The sequence below is a fragment of the Ambystoma mexicanum genome, chromosome 10 (assembly GCF_040938575.1).
Source record: "Ambystoma mexicanum isolate Mex_15411 chromosome 10, UKY_AmexF1_1, whole genome shotgun sequence".
In the NCBI taxonomy this organism is placed as follows: domain Eukaryota; kingdom Metazoa; phylum Chordata; class Amphibia; order Caudata; family Ambystomatidae; genus Ambystoma; species Ambystoma mexicanum.
Genome location: NC_090932.1, coordinates 855773846 through 855796401, shown reverse-complemented (window position 1 = coordinate 855796401; position 22556 = coordinate 855773846). Strand labels below are relative to the sequence as shown.

General features: G+C 43.7%; 1 protein-coding gene across 8 annotated transcripts in view; it reads left to right on the top strand.

Annotated features, from left to right (window-relative positions):
* LRRC34 (leucine rich repeat containing 34) overlaps positions 1–22556 on the top strand; it is a 397826-nt gene that overhangs the window by 108580 nt on the left and 266690 nt on the right. For 5 of the 8 annotated variants that reach the window (XM_069618532.1, XM_069618534.1, XM_069618529.1 and 2 more), the window contains exons 4-5: positions 13489–13602; positions 18680–18793. The exons of 2 other annotated variants lie outside the window; for them this stretch is intronic. In XM_069618532.1, coding sequence (XP_069474633.1) covers positions 13489–13602; positions 18680–18793 — 228 coding nt within the window. The remainder of the gene's footprint in view (positions 1–13488; positions 13603–18679; positions 18794–22556) is intronic. One more of the 8 variants, XM_069618533.1, reaches the window with a different exon arrangement.

Sequence of the window (22556 nt, the reverse complement as noted above, 5' to 3'; positions counted from 1 at the left end):
TGTATAATGCTTCGTATCTCACAGCCATCTTTTCATTCTCTTTCTTTATACTATCTAGCAGTGTATTTTCTATTGCGGGAGTGGACACGCTGGTGGGGGTGTTGTATAACCATGATATAACAGAGGGGTTGCGATCATTTAAACTGTGGGCATTGTAATTAGATGCTTTTGACGGGGAAGTTGTGCTGTTTCGCATTTTTTCCTGCAGTCTCATTTGGCGAGATAGCAACATTGGGCGGTGTCGTGTAATATCCCCATACAAGTTTAGATCCATCCCACACCAAAAAATCACCTTCTTTAGTATTTGCAGTTGTTGTTACATTTGTCACATTAATCCCGTTGTTCCCTCCCCCCTCGTTCATCTCGATAGAGATGAACGCTATAAACCAATACGTAACCAAGCCAAACAGCATTGTAAAAAATAATGTAATGCATACAGACAATCCACACTCATACGAATATCTACATCTTTCAGCTAAAACCTCTCTATATCTAACAAATCTATCCGTTGCAGGCTGCCCGTTAGTTGCCATAGTAGTTCCTGTTTGAGATACAAAAGTGCATTAAGTGCGTGCATGTAATCATTCTTTTTTTGGCACTGTTTGTGCCAGGAGGTCATGGAAGGGAGATGGGTTGGGTAGAGGAGGGGGGAAGGTGGAAAATGTACAGAGAAGGGAGCAGACAATATACATATTTTTCACATCGTTATTTACACTTGAACATTTTTTTTTTTTTCATTTATCTCGATCGATAACCTGCAATATAATTTCTTTCGTTAACATTTTTTGTCTGTCAGTTACACTCCTCCATTCACTTGTTCACGTTCACTCATCATTTTCATTACTTTTGTTTGCTGTTGTCTGCGCCTCCCCATCCACCTCTTCCTGTACACTATTATATGCCTTTCGCACATCTGTCAAATGTATCCAGTATTTGAGCCCCTTTACTTTTACAGCTGTAGGGGTACAAAATACCACTTCGTACGGCCCATGGAAGCTTGGGGCATTCCACCGGCGCACAAAGCTCCGGACATAAATGAACTCTCCTGGCATTAATTGTGCCTTTGCTTCATGTTCTGCAAGGGACACCGTTGTGTTTCCTTCGTCCCTTATGAGTGGTGGTGAGAGCTGCTTTGAGATTGCACGCGTTGCCCTAGTTAGCTTCTTCAAGTATTCTGTGAATTAATCTCCCAATATCGTGGCGCTTCTGTGTGCATCTGAGTGTTGGCGTAGTGGGGAATGTGCAGTGTGCATCCGTCTCCCTGTCACAATTTTGTGCGGGGACAGATGGTGGTCCTTGCTCGGCTCATTCCTCAGCTCAAACAGCGCAAGGGGTAAACGGTAGATCCAGTTTTTCTTTAACGAAAAACACAATTTAGACAGTCTCCCTTTTAACAGTCCGTTCATCTTTTCGACAATGCCATTACTTTGAGGATGATAAATCGAGCACAATTTGTTTTATTCCCAATAACGTGGTCACCTCTTTGAAGAGCTCGTTCACAAAATGAGTGCCGTTGTCTGAGCGAATTACGTCGCAAATTCCCCAACGCGGGAACACTTCCCTTACTAGGAACTTTGCAGCGCTTTTAGCATCAGGTCGTGCACATGGGCCTGCTTCCACCCACCTCGAAAATGGACATACAACCACTATCATATAGCGTGCCCCATTACACCTCTCCCCCATGTCTGCGTAATCAATGTGCAGTTCTCTGAACGGCCCTATGGGTTTTGGAATTGTCCCCCTGAGTGTTCGTAGCGTCATTCCAGAATTGTATATTTGGCACGTTGTGCACTCCATTGTCAATCGAGATATGTGTTCTTGGAGACATGGCACAAACCAGTCTTCTTGTATCTCTGCTGCAATGTGTTGTTTAGTGTTATGCGCGGGGAAAGTGTAATTGCTGAAATGCTATCTCTAACAGTTTGATGGGCATTACTACTTTTCCTGAGTTATTTTGGCGCTATAGTAAGTCTGTTGCCGATTGGCTGCACCCTCTTTTTCCCCACACCATCTTTTCATCACAACTGGCCCCTTCCAGCAGCTCGAGTATTTGTGATATGGGCATGGCATTGTATCCTTCTGGGAGCTCCTCGTTCGTCTTGTGCTGTAATAGGAACTCACCTGCTCCATGTCTTTCAAAATATGAAGCTTCCTTGGCAGCAGCGTCTGCTGCTGCGTTCCCCAAAGATACAACGTCTGTGTTGGACGTATGTGCTTGGCACTTCACTATTGCTACCACTGTTGGATCTTTTAGGGCCTCAATCAATTCTTTCAGTAGTTAAGCATGTTGCACTGGGGTCCCATCTGCCCTTCGAAACCCTCTCCGCCCCCACCAGGCTAGACCTCCGTGTACTGTCGTCATGTATGCTGAATCTGTATATATTGTTACGGCACATCCTTTAGCTGCATGTAATGCTTCTATCAGGGCGATAAGTTCTGCTGCTTGGGCTGAGAAATGGGACGGAAGGTGGTACTGTACTAGTACTTCATACTCACCTTCTTCTAGCCTCACTACTGCCAGTCCCACATGTTTCTCTCCTGTGTCCATGTCAATCGACGCTGACCCATCCACAAAGTACACCTCTCCCTCGCTCACTCGCTCAGGGCATTTTCGCACACCACCGTGCCCTCCCCCGTTTCTCCTGTGTAGGTTGCACAATCATGTTCTTGCATGTCCTCTAGTGTGCATGGTTCTGTGATGAATGTTGCCGGGTTTACTGTCCTGCACCGTACCACATGAATATTGGCGCTGGACAATATTATCTCATAGGCAGTTGCTCGCTGTGTGGTCAGTGTACTTTTCGATCTTTCAAGTATTGCAAATAATGAGTGTTCCACAAACAACGTGACAGGGCACCCCATTACTATTGTGGCACTTTTCTCAATGGCGAACGCGGCGGCGGCGAGAGATTTCTCGCACGCGAAGTGGCCTTGCATCACTGCATCCAATGTGCCACTATAGTAAGCCAATGGCTTGTGTCCTAGGGAAGTCTTTTGCATCAGTACAGCTGTCATAAGAGTTCCCTTACAGTGTGAGAACAGGTAAAATTTGCGCTCATAATCAGGATTGGCGAGTACTGGAGCACTCGAAATCGGCTCTTTTAGCGACCCAAACGAGTCACTCATTTCTTCTGACCATTCTATTTTCCTGTTCTCTTGCTGGGCCTCCTTGAGTGCTTGCAGTAATGGCCTGGTGTAGGCTGCATAATCTAATATCCATGCTCTACAATAGTTACACATTCCCAAGAACTTCTGCATCTCCTTCACTGTTGTTGGTTCTCTCACTGACCTTATTGCTTCCACTCTGTCAGGGATTATTCTTTTCCCGTCTTTTGATATCAGCTGTCCCAGGTACAGCACCTCTGACTGACAGTATTGTAGCTTTCCCTTGTCCACCTTGTACCCTTTATTCGCTAGCAGCGTCAATAGCGTTACTGAGTCTTTTCTGCACGTCTCTTCACTCTGTGCGCAGACGAGCAAATTGTCTACGTACTGAATGATCGTGCTTTCAACTGATAAATTACCCACGTCTTCGTGTAGTATGCGGTTGAATATGCTTGGACTTTCACAGTACCCCTGAGGTAACCTGCAATGCTCGTATCTCTTCCCCCTAATGTGAATGCTGTCAGGTATCTGCTTTCTTCTGCCCAGGGGATGGAGAAGAATGCATTTTTCAGATCAACGACTGTGAAATGTGATGCCGTTTTTGGGATGCTGCATAATATTGAAGCAGGGTTCGGGACTAAAGGGAACTCTTTCTGTATGACGTCATCTAGGGGGCGCAAATCCTGGATCATCCTCCAAGCCCCTCCCTTTGCTTTTTTGATCGGGTAGATACAGGTGTTACATGGGGAGTTTGAAGGCACTATTATCCCCTGTGCTAACAATGCATTTATTGTTTCTTTTATCCCTTCCTCAGCTTCGCGGGACAATGGATATTGTTTCACTCGGGGCACAATTGCCCCTTGTTTGAGCTTTATTACCACTGGTGTCACTCCATGCAACAGACCTACATCATGGGGCCTGTTGTCCACAAATTGTTTGGCACCAGTCGCATGTCATCATCAAAAAAGGACAGTGGCGTTCCCACCACTGCCATCAACTGGACGGGAATTTGTCTTGTCTGAATCAAAATGTCATAGGGCATTGCTATTTCCATTATTATCTCGCCATCATTTTCCGCATCAGAAAAGAGATCCTCATCAGATAAGTCCCGTAGGGCAATATTAGCATTGATGCACAGTACCGTGCGCCATTCACACCCATCTATGTAATCACTGCAATACTTTTGGCTGATATCTGTACAGCATGCAGGTCTAACGATACCACTGACCCTGGTGCTATGTCTGGGCGCACAATTGGGCGGAAGATAAATTCTGCGGGTATTCTCCACTCCAACTTTTTTAGCTCGGGGACTACTTGGGCCAGCTTTTTTAAGCCTTCGACGAACATTCTTTCGTCCACTGGCATGCCACGTATTTCCTATGCCGTTTTCCGAGCCTGCACTACCAGCATTATGCGCAATGGGCATATTCCTGGTGTCGAGCACACTAGCCCTCTTTCTGTGAATGATATTGTCATGTTAAGCTTGCTAAGAAGGTCCCTTCCAAGCAGGTTTATTGGCGATTGTTCATAATACAGTAAGGGTGTCTTTACTGTTTTACCCCCCACTGTCACATCCAAATCTTCTGTGTAAGGAACTTCAATTGCAGCCCCAGAGAACCCCTGCGTCTCTAACTTCCGGTTAGATAACGGAATCCGGCCCTCACGAATACATGATTTCTCCGCTCCAGAATCCACCATGAATATGAACTGCTTGTCCCCTATCTGCGCCCCTACCAATGGTTCCTCCGCTGCATCGTAGGTTGTAGATAGAACAGGACACGCAAGTGCTCTCTGTGGGCTGTCCTATGCTGGTTGTCTCGTTGTCCCCCCTTGGCTGAAGACACTTCCTGACACTACTGACACACCACTATACGGGGCTGTTGCTGGTGCTCCATTTGCATTCGTTGCGTAGGGGTTGCCTGGGGTGTAGTGCATAATGTTGTTGTTTTGTGGGTGATTCTGTGTTCTGTAGTGATGCACTAGCCTTTGCTCTGGGTACCCCTGCTCTTGTTCCCTTTGTTGTCGCCCCATTGGAAGACCATATGGGCTTCCCGGGTGAGGGTTGCCATAGTGTTCTATCTCTGGAAATCCATTGTTTGTTCTACTCCTGCACTCTCTGGAAAAGTGCCCCCACCTCTCGCAGTTCCAACAGCTTCCCTGCGCACCTCTGGGACCTTGCCATCCATTTCCTCCCATTCCCCCGTACCCTTGTCCACCCCCTCTACGACCCCTGTACCCACCTCGTCCCCCTCGAGGGGCCCACTCTTGCCACTGCGGACCTCCACTCTGCTCCTGCTCGTTCCACTGTCGCCCTGCTCCTGCCCAATTTGTTGCCATCTTCCCCTGTATTGCTACCAGCCCCTCCTCCTCCTCTTCTCCCACCCTGCTGTGTGGGAGCGCGGCTACTGCTGCAGCGACCTTCACCAGCTTCATTTGTACTAATTTTGCCTCGTCTGCCAATCTTTTCTCGTTTTCCCTCTTTTATTCGTTTACAGTGGTGAACTATTATGCTCTGTATTTTAGGCCATCCTTTTGCTTCAATACCTGCAATTTTGTCAAGTGCTTTTTGTACCTCTTTAGGGAGACCCCTCTTTATTATGAAGTAGCATAATGATGTTGATTGATACCAGGGCGTGCCCGTTTCTGCTCTCCACATCTCCTGGACCCGAAAAATGTAATCCATAGCATCTTCCCCATCGTTCATTGTACATTGCATGACTGACTGCAAATCTGGGGTGTCTGGGAACGTCTCTCTTAATGCGTCCCACACCCTGGCACGTACTGTGTTAAAAGAGGCCCCATCATGGCGATCACAATTTAACGTTACTCCCGGGAAGCCAGCCTTTACCCATACTCTGTCAGCTTGATCCCCGACTGCTGATATTAGCAGACTTTTCACATCACCTATTGCTAGAGGTACCCCAGCTGTGTGTTTCTCGAAAGCATATATCCACTTGCTTGCCCCTCCTGATAGCGGTGGTAATAACTATAACAGATTGGCCTTATCCATCTGAGCCCAGGGTATGTAATTCGGCCTCCCTCCTCCCCTGTGTATTAGTGGGAGTTGTAACTCCCCCTTTGTTGTCTTATCTGCACTCACCTTCATTCCGTTCTTTCCTAGTGGTGCCATTTTCCCCAACCTATTCCTTAGTCGTCCTGTCCACTCTTCTTCCATGGTTCTCCCTGAACATGTGCCATCCAATCCCTCACTTCCTCCTCCCATTGCCATGCTTAATCTTTCACTTTCCTCTAAGTCCTCTCCTATATCACACAATGGCTCCTCTCTACCTCCTGTGGTCCTTATCTCATCGTCAGTGCGCTCTTCCCTCTCCTCTAGTTCAATTATTCGGGTCGGTTCTTCTTGTATCCTAAACAATATCTCCCCCTTCTTCCATCCCTCCTAAATGGTTTTATCCTGACTCTGTGCTCTTGATGTGGGCTCTGACCTACCAGCATTAGTCGCAGTCCGTTCACATATACTTTTTATCCTCGAGAGCTCGTCTTTTGCTACAGAGAGCCTGGACTCTAGGTCTTCTGTTAGTTTCTCTATGTTTACTATTGGTGTACTTACCTGGTCGCGCTCTCTATGACTCTCATACGGTGGGGGTGCTGTTGGCCCTTGAGTCGTAGTGACTGTTGTTGGGGGTACATATGTTGGGTCACTGTATCCTTCTGCGGGCACTGGCTTATTTAGTATTGGGTACAACCCTAGTTACCTCTACCGGTGGCTCCCCTTCTGGCAACACCTTGTTGTCTTTTGGTATCAGTAATGGATTGTCAGTGGTAGATGGCAGATCAGTACCTAATTCTCTTTTCTTAGGTGGGGGTACCTCTTCAAACAATCTCCATAGGTCTAATATTTCTCTCCTATTATGTAGCTGCTTCCCCTTGTATTTCAAATAAATGCATGTAGCTACCATATCTAGGACACTCTTGTCAAACGATCCCCCTTCAGGCCATATTTGGGGTAACCCTTCCCCCTTCAGCTATGTAATCCACTGATCGTGATATTTCTTAATGCGTTCAGCATACCCATGTAGATTCTTACAAATATGGGCTAATGGTGTTTCTATCCCCATAGTTCGTGGCTGCTCGATACAGATGTGTATCTATATATATATATATATCTCCTTATATAGATGTGTCACCAGATATATCTGAGTGTTTGTGTATCACTGTGTGTGGGGACCTGCGTGTGCTTCTGCCACCTGAACAACCTAAGAATTGCTGTGCACAGCCTTTTTTCCATATGCTTTTAGGGGGCACATACAAGAGCAAAGCACCCTTCATACCCTGCCAATATCCTCAGCACATTTATCCAAAGAAAAAACAGTCCCCTTACTGCATTGCTATTTTCCTTGCAAAATTTCTTCTGGTCGCACTTACCATGACCACACCATAATTATACACTTATGACCACTCTTATACATTCAACGTGACAAATATGTTCTGGCACATGTGATGCTTACACACTCATAGACAACACTCTATTCACCGCTCAATTTGTAATCCCTTTCCTCCCTTACTAGCTGTCCCTTTCTTTCCTAATCTGATATTAATTTGTCTTGTAGTTTTGATATACACTCGTCTTTCTTCTTACATTATTATTTTTTTTTTGTACTAGCCCTGTTTTTTTTTTTTTCGTAACCCGAGAGTGAAGAATAGAAAGAATAGCAGCCCTTATAATATAATCGCCGTGTCTCCCTTTTACCAGACCCCTTTATCTTATTTTCACTTCCTCATATATTCCCAGTACTAGTCAAGATAGCACTATGCGGCGCCGCCTTCTACCCCCTCGCGGAGCTATGGTCCCCGTCTCTTTATCTCTTTTCACCTCTTGATCCTAATGGCCATATGCAAAGAAAAAGTAAAGAAAGTCTAAAGTAGTTCTTGGCAGTCCCAAAGTGTCCCCTTTCAAACAACCTCGTCCCTGTCCTGTTTTCCCCCCCTACTCCCTTTATGGTCGCTCGCACTTAATACTCACGTGCCCGTCTTGAACCGAGAGTCTCCGAACTGGGTCCGTCCAGGCAGTGTTGCTGTACGCTCAACGGTTAGCCCCGGCTCCTGCGAGCGGTACTCAAAGGGGATTTTTCAACCGGGATCCCGTACCCTCTCTCTGTTGAGTGCGCACTTCTGAGCGTACCGGTCGCCGTTGGCGGGCAGCCTTCCGGAGCCGGCACACCGTGCGTATCCCTTTTCGACCGGAGATTTTCGTGCCAAAGGGGACGGTAGGGATATATATATATATGTTTAAGAGAAAATAATTATCACGCTGTCGGGGTCACCACTGAAGGCGAGCGTCCCCCAGATAGCACGATCCTCCCCTTGTTGAGAGACAATAATGGACTCTCCCAAGATGGGAATAAGGCTAAGACAAAGTGCGGGTGAGCTTAAATGGGAGTTTATCAATCAGAATAGGGCATGCAAAGGACTCTGCAAACTCCGAGAGCGCTCTGTCTGACAATAGCAAAGACAGGCGTATATATTTACAAAATACATCATAAGAACCTACATACTATAGGGGGCACAAGTTTGTGGGGATTTTGGTGGTGACGACTAACTATAGGTGCCGCTGTGATGTGGTTTGCTGTGGTTGGTGGACGTCACTGGTTACCCTCGTGGGCCGGGCCGGGCCGGTCAGCTGGGTTCATCTGGACGGTGTTGTTGTGCCAGCCGTGACCAGTGTCAGTGATGAACGTCTTTCCTGGCTTTCTGCCCTAAGGCCACGCACACCGCATTCATTCAACATTGCAATATTATCTTCCGCGGTAAATCTTTCAGTAGGTTATTCTACAGGTTAATGCAACACAGGAGGAATGCACCTAGAGTGGGGTCTTTTGGTGATACATCAATACATGGTTACCATCGTCCTGTTGACCGGGTATCATAGGTCGCGAGGTTGGGTCTCAGGGCAAGGGACGAGCTGTCCGAGTTATCATGTCCCGTTAGAAGTCGTTATGAATGTGTTCCTGTAGTGTTGCTATAATATTGCGTGTCCTGATTTTACAGGGTCCATTAACCTAGGGTGAGCTGGTGGGTCGTGGAGTCTAAGAAAGGGCGCCTTCGGATCTGTGTTTAAGGCCGGGGTTTACTGCTGGGTTGTAAATAATTCAGGTGGCAGGCCGCAGCCCTGGGTGCTGAGGGGGAATGTGAATGTTTGAAGCAGCTCCAGCCGAATTGGGGGAGGTGGAGCAGAGCAGTACAGACCTCTGCTTTTCCGTCTGGCAGGCTTCAATGGGGAGGAAGGGGGAATGGCCTTGGATATGCCCACAAAGGTATTTTCCTCGTGTGTTGCAGATTTAAGTGGAAGAGGCGTAAACATTCATATAATATACAATGCTCATTGAGTCTTTACAAAGCTTATGTTTTCAACATTGTTGGTGCCTTTTACATGGCCATTTCAAATGCGCTACCTATATGTTAAGCATTTAATAACCACAACATTTTGTTACATTTCTATACATGTGCAGTAAGCGAGGTAGTAGTAAGGTTGGTGGAGCACGCAGGAACAACCGGCTAATAAGACTGATGGCAGTGACACATGGTGAGCTTGGACATACATACTGTGCATTTTCGTGCAGCATTTACATGAGCTCCCAATAGGGTTGTATTTGTCTTCCTTTGCACTCTAGCAGCATAAGTTCAGTTATGGCATGGGACCTTGGGGTGCAGTCTTCTCGGCGAAACATATAACATGAACACCCCGGGACACTTTTACAATTTGCGCATAGCTACGGGGATGTGGGTACTTCAACCCGAATGCCATATAAACACACATTCTGCCATCTTCATGGAGGTTACATGTTTTTAATCAGAAAGGTCATGGAGAGAAGAGTTTCATCACAGGTTGTTTGCTCATTAGTATTTGAGGGCTCTGCTTTTGTCAGGGGACCATTTTACTGTTCTTTTCCATCCCGGCCCTGCTGACCGGGTCATACTGGGAGCCGTGATACACTGCGGAAGGTGAAATGTTAGTGTTTGCATCTAGCACTAGCTCACGTCCGTCTGTTCGTGGGAACGGGCTCTAGCGGATCTGCCAGGGAGCTGCGGCTGCAGGGACAAGTGAGACTCTCCAGGGGTGGGGGCCGCGCTGTGGGGCACAGGGCTCAAACCATTTTGATTATACAAAATGGTTTGCAGGGCCTAGCTAAATACAGCATGTTTGGTCAATGTCTTCAGCCAGTGGTCCACCCGCCACCTGGGCCCTGGTGGCAGGGGGAACCCCTGACGAGCCATGGACTTCACAGGAGGGAGAGGCTGCAGGGGAGGGGGGTCTCTTGGACCAATCCTCCCATACAAAGCATAAAGTTGAAACAGTTACAAGACCTAAATGGCGAAATATAAAAAAGAACACTACAAGCATAAAGTTGAAACAGTTACAAGACCCATGTAAATTTGTACAACTCCAGTGGCTAATATCCTTAGTCCTCTAAAGCAAACTATAAATGAGTTGTCCCTATTGGCCCAATTCTACTCTTGTGACCCAAGTACAACCCCTCTAACGGTGAACTAATGTCTTAGCTATAATTCTCCAACCCCATTGGCTGGTAGCTTTGGGTACATTTGTTGCCTTCTGACCCTTTCCCCATTGGTCAACCCACTCCTGAGTATCTCAAAGTGTGCTTCGCCCTTCCGAATTGATCATTCCACTGTGAGGTGTAGACAGGGGGACAACAGAAACAGATACCTTATTTCATTCCCATGCAACCAGAATGTTTGGCACCCCCTGATGGCTCTCACCTTTGTGGATGGTGACAGACAGCTCCTGATGCGATTCTCATTTAGAAACATGTTGCATTTCTGGGACACATCCTTTCCTTCCTCCTATGGGAATATGTGGCCTTATAAAAAAAAAAATGCCATTAGGACACCACTCTTTGGAAATACATTTCTCTAATTGTATGGGCTTCATTTACCCTGCTAACTGCAGTTCCAATGTAATGACCATTCTCCACTGGGGGCAGTACAACTACAACCTGATCATGTCCCTCTGGCCACAGCTCAACAGTACCATGTTCCCACGAGATATGTCCTACACCATTAAAGTGCTAAGACAATGTCGGGAACATAAACTGTTATAATGTCCTTGTTTAAAGCCTGGGATACTGCTAGGTCCTAAAACATCGACCAATCACTGCACATCATTTCACTCCACCTCCAAGGACGTTGGCAGCGTCTGTGCACTGGCTGGGGGGAGCAGGAATGAAATCTACCTCACTATTGAAAACCAAAGTTGAAACCGCTGCCTAGTCATCCTGGGCTACCAAAAGCCATAACTTCTAATGTGGTCTGATTCAAACTAGAAGGACTCTAGCTAATATAACCAAGGGTCTGCTAGTAAACACTGCGTGCATGCCTCTTAAGTCTTGTACTGACTGCCTACTAGTAACTAAATTAAAAGCTTTCTTTAACACAAAAGGGTGCCTACTGTAACTGTTCCTAAGTTTAAGCGTGTCACAATCCAATTCAACTACTGCTCACTAGCAGGTGCCCATTATGCCCCTCAGGTCCACCCCCTAAAGTACATTCTACAGTGTGTCTGGACTGAATGCAGTTAATACGTGGCAGAAATGTCGCACATAAGGACAACAAATGCCAGCACTGCGCTGTTTATTTTCCATGCTATAGGGGCTTCTTTTGTTTGTACTTTCTATCATGTTTGGGGCATTGGACCTGCATCCCAACACTAGGTTTCCAACACATCCAAGTGGACCAAATAAAAAGAATAAGGGGGTTTGTTACAACGCAAGATATTATCACTCATTACGTTGAACTCCATTGAGGGTGGTGGGTGGTTAGAGTGGGGAATGCTCAGCTCACTGCTGTCTCTACCAGATAGTTACCCGCCTGAGGGATTGTACTTTGTTTTGATTGTGACAATGAAACATTTTATGTTATTTCCTCTTTGTAATGTGGAGTGTTTGCAGTGCAACAGAACATTGAGTGGACCGTTACCTTATATTTTAACTTCAAACATGTCTCACCTATGTGTCATGTTCAATATTTGCCTCTCCCTTCCAAACGCAATCTGCTGTCTATACTCCCACATACCTGTGCTCTACTCTTCTCTGCTCTGGAAGAAGTGCATCTTGGACATCTGCTTATGTTGTAGTTCTTTCTCTAATATAAACATGCATTATACACATTAAGCTTGTGCTCTTGCTAAAGATTGTGCACAATAAACAGAAATGCTAAGTCTCATCGTTGAAAGACAATTCTGGACCATTTCTGAGACTCAGAAACAGGGCATCTGCTTTATAGACCTCTTTTAGTTCTTTAAATACTGCAAGTTGAGGACATGAAAGATCACCAAATAGTAACCGTATCCTCTGATTAACTCCAAAAAACATATTTAAGTACATATTCCATTAAGAACATTAACACTCGTGTGTTCAAATAGCTAATGTTGTATTTTTAACTTTGCAGTACTTTATTTCATAATGTAACTATGGTCTTGTGTTTAGTGATGAGTGTTTTAGATCTTAAGATTTAAGCCATACACCTAATTGTTTGTGCTTCATTCAACCACATTTTTTTTTTAACGAAAGGGAAAGCCTGTGCTGTGTAAGGAAAAGGGCTATAGTACACTGGAGAACAAAAAGGGGCTCCAACCACAGATATAGTTCTTGACACTAACCTAATGTCGGGGTGTCTGCAAGATTCTATAATACATTTTTTTTTTTTTATTTATTTGGTGGGGCTTCAAATAGTAAGCCAAATATCCTTAACAAACAAAGTCAAGTCATCAAAAGTGGTAGAAAAAGGCAGAAATCCCTCATTCTTAATCATAATTTAATTCAATTTATAAACAAAGAAATAAAACATAAATATTTGGGAAATTAGTTTCACAATGAATACTACCATAATCACATAGTGGGTGGGTTAGTATCCTCTAAAGGTGCAAGAAACATTTGAGCACAATGAAAAAAGGAAAGAAGAAAGAAAAGAATTGGGTTCTTTACATTTCTGTCAGCAAGTTGTTCAATATTTATAAAACACAAAATAGAAGGAATTTATTGGCCAATTGTTTGGTCCCCATGTTTCAGCAAAGGCTGACTAGTAACCCCGCTTTTATTATAGAATCTTGCAGACACCCCGACATTAGGTTAGTGTCAAGAACTATATCTGTGGTTGGAGCCCCTTTTTGTTCTCATTCGACCACATTAACTGAGTGTACAACTTTGCAGGTATCTATCTCTTTACCATGTACGTTATTTTCCATCCACACATTTTGGAAGCAAAACAAACATTTACTCTTACCCAAAGTTGCCTTTCTTAAGTCTGTTATTTCAATTGTAACTTACTTCTTTCATCATTACATCCTATATAAAGTTGAAGGCTAGGGCAGATTGTTTAATAAATCATTTTTTTTCTTTTTTGGAGGAAAACCATGCCAAGCATTTCGAATCATAGCATTGTGGACGTTTGCCCAACACAAAACGAACAGATCAGTCACTCTATGACAGAGACGGTGCAAGTTGCTCGAGAAACTGCCCTGTAAGGATCTTTAAGTATTTTTGATAGTAATGTTTTATCGAAAAATATCTCTTCTTGCGAAATCATACATTATTTGCATACACAATCTATAGAGCTTTACATAAAAAGGTTGAACCCCTAAGATGTGATTTCTCACACTATCAAATACCATAGGCCCTTATTCACAGAGTGCTTTCCAATGGGGGTTTGCCATTATAAAACACTTCTTTGAATTAGGCTCCTAGTCTCAGAAAACAAAATGTCATGAGATGGTAAAGGGACTTTTGTTGTGTTGTGTTTGGCCATACAATCCTCAAAACGCATCCCAGTAGACTAGAATTCTGTTGATATCACACCCACAAAATTGATATTGATGTGAATGTGTATGTGTTTGTGGTTTGTAGACCAGGGCATAATCGGGTGACAGCAAAACATAGATATATTTTTGTAATGTTGGTTGCAGAAACACAATTTACACAGGATCCCTCTTACAATTGGCTGAAGGAGAGCATTCATGTTAGTGTGCAGTGCTAGCCAAGCATTCCTAAATTACTTGTGCATTTGCAAAAGCGTGCACATCACACACTTGTGATATTGTACATACATAATATGAGGTGTGAATAATCCCCCAATCCCCGAACAAGCAAGTGCAGTAAGGGATCCACTCTCTATAATAAGAGGGACACATGGGTGAACCTCCTCAAGGAAGGTTTCAAGTAAAAGAGCCAAGGCTCATGTGTTACAGCTAAATTTCCACAATTTCTAGTCCCAAAAGCCAAAGGCGTTATAGACCGTTCTGAAGGGACACTATTGAAATAATCCAATAGCTTGTCATCTGCTACCATACCCAGCAGCATTTTTCTTCCATGCCTATAAAGACATTCATATCCCAATAGAAAATTGTGTGCTCAGTCGCACCAGTGGATTCATAGCAGACACATATTAGCTATATCATACATTGTAAAGCTGTTCCTTTACCAGTAACCTTTCCATCAGAATTCCTGTGCCAGAAAATATAACATCTTCAGAATTACTCTACACCTGTCCCTATTGCTTCCCATGCCTGGACCTCTTTCTCTCTCTCACCAGTACGGCCAACCAGGAGCTCAGAGGTTCCTGATATTTTGATTGTCCATTTCTTCTTCGCCTCCCCTCAGTTCCTGCTTTCTCTACTCTTCCATGGACACTGCTTCTCTCTTTATACACAGCAGTTAACTTGCCATGCTTCAGAAACTGAGGGTTGATGACCATTGTTTGTTTAGCCTGCCAAGCCATTACAAAGTGGAAAGACAATTTGCAAATCAGGCTCCCTCTGCAGCACCAAAAAAGGTGCTGTCCACAAACGGAAGTTCAAAATGATGAGATAGAAGAATGAAGTATACATTGAAATAAAAGTCGAAAAGCAGAATCGAAAATCGAGTTCAGAGTATTGAGAAAATAGGCAGGAATGCCAAGAAGAAGGAAAGAGCAAAAATCAAGTTGAGAAAAGAATTAGAGTGAAAATAAGAATGTTTGTTGTTGAGAAAGTAAGAAAAAGACGTATTGGGTGTATGTCAAAAAGTTGATTATGGCAGGAACAAGCAAACGAAATGTGGAGAGATAACGAGAGGCAGGGATACAAAATGATACCAAGATATCGTGCAGAGTATGAAAAAGATAGACAATCCAGAGAAAACTAGAAGGCACAGGGAAAGCCATCCTTTGATCAGAAAGGTAGGAAAAAGCGCTGACCTGGGACACACAAAACCCCCATCATCATGTTACACACATAGGTTTCAACACCCTAATTCATTTTACCCACCATTAGATTCACAGTAATTTACATTTCTTAAAAAACTTTAAACAAATAAAATCATAATGTCTTAGTCCACATCCAATATTCCAATGCAACAGGATGATTTCTAACGAAAACCAGTGTGAGGAAACCACCTGGGCCACACAGTTGTATCTCCTATGTGTTCGATTTTGAGAGCACAAACTGCCATACGTGGTATGCGGCTGTCGTGATTATCAGGGCTTCCTCCAGAATTCATCAGTAGACCACCCTTCTGGACCAGACAGCAATTTGCTGTATCCCCTCCAATATTGTTCCTGCAAAGCCTGACATTCTACTAAAATATGTCAATGGAACTCAATCCTATTGCCACACAGGCGGAACAGTCGCGCTTTACTCTCAGCGCTCTGTCATGCTCCTATATACTCAAGGATAGGCAGGATACCAAAGTGTAGATACGTGATAAAAAGTCTTAGATGCACCAGACAAGATTTAACCAAATACCTTCACAAATGGTCTGCCGTGAAACTCTGGGTAGAAAATTCCACATATTGCTCCTTTTTTTTTCTGAGTTTTGCAATATTGTTTGTACGGTTGCACACCTTCGTTTTTACCTTTATTGATTGTATAAATGAAGTAGAGCTTTCATAACAAGGATTCACTAAACCAAAAGTATTGAGGTGAGTTTTCACTGAGGATTCCAGATCGCAATAGAGGGCGTTTTTACAACGATTCTCAGACCCCCTTGCCAATTTACCCAATAAAGAATTTGTATCTGTCTGAGCCCAGATGAGCTTGGCATAAAACTTGCAACAACCAATCATCCAGTGGGTAGCCAACAATGTCATCCCTAACTCGCACCTCAAGGCTTCCACAGGCACTGTCCTGGGTACACCCAGGATAGATCTTAAAGAAGTCCCTTAATCCGGTCTAGCTAAGAGACTACAAAGGAGTGTGGGAGCCCCTCCACTGAGAAAGAACATGGGTCAAATACCCTATTTTATGGAATTTCTTCCACTCAGGAGGGTCTACAATAAAGTTTCTATCTCGCTGCACCCTTCACAGAGGAGAAATATCCATTTTCATATCAGTCATTGTCCCATCCATAAGGGCAGTCAGCACCAACATGCTAGGCAAATCTCCTCTGAACAAGAGTACCATCAGCAAACCTCGTTCTGGGATTTCTTCTCAGGGAAGAGCTAGGGCCTGTCCTGTCAGGAAGCCACCCTTCCTCCTGGAGACACAGGAAGGCAAGGGTGGCTTTACCTCAGGGTAGCCCTGAAAAGGGGGAAAAACCCTTTCAGGAAAAAAAAAACTCTGCGTGTTGTTAAGTAGGCAGTCCTCCAGGAGTTGACAGAACTATCCAAGAACTGATGACTTAGGAGGCTGGAGCAGCGCATGAGTGGAAGGCACGGAATTGAAAGGTAACAAGGAATGAAGGGCAAAACAGCACAGGAGCGGAGAAGGGGAAGAACGAGGATGAAGACAAAAGGAAAAAGGAAGAGAAGAAACGAGCGTCAAGGCAATGGGAAGGAAAAGTTGCGATACGCTGCCTTACGGACCCTTCAGTCTCTTATGCTGTGATTGTTATGTGCTTTGATCTGCGGGCGGCACAACCAGGCTCAACCAAGTCAAATGCTGCAGATGCCTTAACCAGGCTTTGTTATGTAAATTGGTTGTAGAGGTGAAGTGTTCTGTTGTTGGCTGTCTGCGGGCATGGGTGTTCAGAGCCTCTGGGTATGTAGGTTAGTTGTCTTGCATGTAGTCTGTTTGAGCGCAAAATTTGAGTATTCAGTGGGTAGACCTGGCATTTAAGAGCATGCATAGATTAATTGCCCATGTGCCAATCAGTGTTGCAATGCATCTGTAACACCTAGGATGAGGCCCATGTATGTAGGAGAGTGATGGGGTGGCAGATTTTGCATTGCTGCAGAAAGTCTGGTATTCTATATTGCAACTGGCAACACAAGCCACTTTGAATATACAATTAAATCATGTGCTTGAAGTGCAGATAAGCGTTTAAATGTACAAGTAAATGTGTGTTTTACTGATAGGCTGTGTTAGGCAGTTTGTCAGACATCAAGGTTTTACTAATTAAAGTGCAGAAAGCTTAGCTGTTTTTTGTCTATGTATAAAGTGTTGCTATCAGGGATTGTTTCTAAGTACATAAACTGTTAAAAACATCCATCTCTATTGGTTCATTTTCGGGGCACTTGCAACAAGAACATTTGATATATTATTTGCTTTATTAACAAATTTAAAAGTGGAATGCCTCACTTGAAACTTTAGCAGCCATCTACCTAACAAATTATATCATTGTCTTATTCACAGATAATACTGGCAGATGTAGTTAGCTAGTAAAGGGTTTTAACATGTTTTAAAATTCAACTTTAAAATTGCAATGCAAAAAAAGCTCAAAAAACATAAGTGCGTAATTTACACTGCCAATCCCCTGAGAAAAGAACAAGGATGAAAGGTAGGGCTTTCCCTGTTTTAGGAAACATAAAATATCGTCCCTGTGAATAAGGATTCCATAAATTACATTTGGAGAGATAACAATAGCAACCTGAAGGAAGAATCGGGTTACAGTCAGCTCAGGTTGGATCCCCAGGCTCTAGCATCACTTTCAGGGCCTTTGTCAGGCTTCCTCGGGGTCGATTTCATCTCCGTGATCTACACAGTTTATCATGAATCGGGCTACAAGGAGAGAGGTTTAGGTAAGCATTTGATAAATGCTCTTTTTTTGTTTTTCACAGATTCACCATACTATAATTCACAAAGTAACTATGATGTTAGTGTTTTTGCAGAGGAGTGTCAGTATTTAAGATTTGACAATGTAGGTTCTGTTCACCAAATTGTGCATGTTGCATCAGATGAGATGAACTGAGTGGGCATTTTCACACATGCACAGATGCCTTTACCAAAATCCAGTGCTTCAGTTAAAGCATTTTTGGATATTTTCAAGTCCATAAAAAACCAAAGACTTACATAGACTGCACAGTGTTTCAAATATGACTTCCAGTTGAAGAATTCCACACATCATTTAACTCAAAAATTGGCTTCCAGTTGTTTGTCATGGAATTAATTTTCTCCAAGTCTTTTAGCATGGTGATTGCCTGACATCAACTCCCAAAAGATTAACTGAAGCACTGTCAAAATCATGATTTTTCTCACACAAATTGTGGAGGACATTGCTGCGGGCCAACTTTGCCTCTCTCGGTTCCACTGTTCCCCTTATCAAACTTTCTTTCATCTTTTTTCCCATATAGAGTTTAAGAATTTAGCACATGTTTTTAATACATTCTGTTTGTTTCTTATTTGGAGGAAAGCCATGCCAAGCCGTGTGAAGATGGACTATTTGGGGATATGTGCAGCACAAAACCAGAAAAAGCATTTGTTAAGGGCTAAAATGCTGCAGTTGGCTCAAGAATCAATTCCGTAAGGTTCTTGGAATACTTCTGATAGTAATATTTAATGAAAAAACTTCTCCTTTTGAGAGATTTTAAGATATATGCATATGAAATCAGTTTAGTTTATATTGTGTCTCATAAAAATGATTAATCAGACATGGTAGGTTTTTCTCCCTATAGCATAACGTAGGGTCAAGAAACAAAACAATGTTTTGGACTATTTTCCCTAATAAGAATATGGCAAATCACTCTCATTTCTCGACTGTAGTCTTATGTTGTAACATCCATAAAAACCTCTGACAAGAGGATTTTAATGTATGTGATATCACAACCACAAAAATGACATTGCGTTTTGTGTGTGTGTTTGGAAAGAAACACTTGGAAGAAGGCTAGGGCAGAACCAGGGAATGCATATAGCAGCTATAAATTGTAGCATCTAGCTCTCACCTTTGGTTAAGTAGTACCTTTCCGGTAGTAAATGCTGCTAGCCTGTAGCACTAAATCCCCTGCCTTTTCTCCCAGGAGGTGGTTCCTAGGCATCACTAAGCATTCTATGATATTACTAAGTCTTCATTGATTATTGGTTTTGCCATTTCACAATTTCTAATCATATTTCATACAGTGACAAATGCTGCCCGCTCGCATATATATTATAATGCAATGTTGTGTCTGATGCAAATTTCAGTATTGGTAGTCTGTATGCACATGTGTAGGTATTGATAGGCTTTCAGTGCTATTTTTCAAACATCTATGTTTGACTAATTATAGTGTAGTCAGCTCCGGTGTTTTCAGTTCATGGTCCAGACGTGTTACTTTCAGATATGAGCAAAGTTGATCAGTTTGTAAGGTTAAGTTGCTCAACTCATAGGAAGAGCACTTTTTGGGCGGCTTAACTTCGTTCCCCGTGGACGAATCCTCACCAAGCTTTGCAGAAAAAGTATACGGGCCGCTGTGCATTTTGGGAAGTTTGGAGTGTCTTCGTCCAGGGGGCCAAAGTTAGACTGGTCCCACATTTTTTTTTCTCCATAGCCTGAATGGACAAAACATTTGCGCACGCGTACAGGTCAAAAACCGTTGGATGGATTTCCAAGAAATTTGGGGCAGGAGCGGCGGCTTGGTCCCAAAAGCGTGCTTTTGTACATTTTGGGATAATCAGTCCTGTACTTTGATAAATTAGGTGAAATGTACGTCTCAAAAAATTTGTGATATCTGGCTCCGCTCCGAGTCCCATTTCCCTGTTCGCTCCACGGTCACAAGTCTGATTGGGCTGGAGTGTGGCGTGATGTCGGCGGACATTGGACGCGCCCGGTGGGTGGCTGGAGGGAAGCGTGGTGTGCGTCATAATTTTCGGTAATGCCACCATGTTTTATCCTAGGACAGTGCGGCACCGAAAGGGGCTGCAATACATGCTTTGCGGCATCTGGTGGTTGGAAGAGGGGATTGAAAGGGTGGGGGAGTGAGAAGTGAATCATGTGATATATTTCATTAGGTGGAAGAAGACGGTGGTGTGGCAGCGGTATCCATGCGTTCTGCAGCAATTTGCGGGTATGTCCTTAGGCGAGTACCTTTTGTGGTGAATGCGGGTAGTCTTTTGCTCCTACTGGCAGGGTCAATTGCAGATGGCAAGTGCATAGCACATGACATGAGCATTTTTACATAGGGTGTAGTATGCTTTGTGTGTGGTAAGCTCCTAGTGTCTTGGATGCATGGCGGCAGGCCTTGGATGCATGGGTGCAGGCGTTGCACTGAAAGGTATGTCCATTGGTTGCAAGTACGTTTCACATTGTTGCCTTGAGTGTGTGGTTTGTTAGCATTGTACACATTGTTGGTTGCATGGGTGTGGTGATTGTTAGCACAATCTCCAGTTTTGGGTGCACGGCTGGAGATCGTGGAGTGAACAGTCCTGCAGTGTGTCCACTTGGTGAAGTGTTCAAATACTGTGTTTATAGAAGTGTATAGGGTTTCTGTGGATGGTTTATGTGGTTGGGTTGTCGCCATTTTGCAGATTACCCAGTACTGAACTGTATTATGCTGCAGTGGTTCTTTGTAGTCAATAGAGTGTTGGGGCCAGGGGCAATGTTGTGAAGATTTTGTGGTTTGGTTGGAAGTACTAATATGCTATGTGAATGGAAGTCGGTAGGGGTGCCAGAGGCTGTGTTATGTTTGTGGGTTCTGGTACCTGGTTACATGCTTGCATGCATGGCTGCATTATGTTGTGTGGGTTGGGTAGGACTGCTGGTGTCTGTTATGTTTCTGGGTTGTGGTACCTGGCCGCATGCTGGCATGCATAGCTACATTACGCTGCAGTGGATGTGGCCAAGGCCTAGGCTCTTGGGTGCATCTAATGCAGCCATGCATGCCAACAATGTTATACTGGTATATGGACGCCACAAGTACGTTTATGCAGTTATTTATTTTCACCTTCGCTCCTTTGGGTAAGTTGTTATAACGATACGTTGCTGCTTCGTCCACAGTTACAACTGTGCATCTCTCCGAGGGTGGTCACCTTTACTGAATGGTTGTGAAGGATATTTTAGACTTGCTAGAGCAGTAGAAGTGAGCTGTTAAGCGTGCACTTCTATATGGCGTAGGTTACAGTACTTGTTCCACATTAGGGAGCAATATGCCACTACTTGCGTTTGCTGTGGTTAGCCCCTGAAGAGACCCTTAGTTTAAGCAGTGCAGTAAGCTATTGCAACATGAAAGGAGTTGTTATGCATCACACATTTAAAATATGCAAAATGTACACAGCCACCCACATATACTTGCGGTTACGTAGAACTTACTTTTACCTACATGGAGAGAAGCTACTACCTTACACATAATGCAATTAATGTACAGCTGCTACAGTATATAAATGTACATTTACGGGCCCTATCTCTATGTGTAGAGTCTTACGACTGAACGGTGTTGGTTGGCTGACTGTGTGTGCGCGATGGCTGCGCATATGTGGGTGGTATGGCCATCTTAAGTACTGTAGTGCCTTTCAGCAAGGACATTTCAGGCCCATTTGTTCATGAAAGGAAACACATTACTTTACAACTCCTTTATTGATTGTACTTGATTTCCAATGTCTGCTTTATAGTGAACTGAACTGGTTGCATTGCCTGTGGGGTGGATTATGGCCATTGGTGAGAAGGTTTTGTTGGGAAGTGGTACCTGTCATTGTGTGACGGTTGTAAGCGTGCAGTTATTTTTGTTTCCATCTGCATTACATGTTGAAAGTATTCTTATTACGTATTGCCTATGTGATTGTATATGTAAGGTGGAACAAATACCGGAATTGCAAGGCCTACACAATATGGTATGGTTTGCATTTTTTGCCACTTGCTAAATGCCATGGAATCTCAATTAGGCATAGATACATAGAGAAAGCGTTCGTTCAGGTCTTGTTCTGGAATGACATGATTGCAGAGAGTGCATGTATGTTGCCACACGTAGGAAGTCTCAAAGATTTCATGTATGGGTATGATTTTGTTTCCCTATATTTGTACTAAGTACATGAGAACTTTCGGTGCACCCCCTTGTCTAACGTGGCCTTACCGTTCTAGCACAGTAGTCCAATTCCTGTCTTAATCCTGATATTCTATACCTGTTTGTAGGATTGTTTGCACCACTTTTCTGCAGGAGTACCATTTGTAAACACAAGTGGTGAGAACCGTTTACAGAACTGTTTTAAAAAATTGCTGGCATGTGTAATACATCATTGATTGCTACATTTGCATAGTAATGTACACCACTTGTATTGCAAAATTTGAATGGAGCAAGTAGTTTTGTGTTTAAGTACTGTT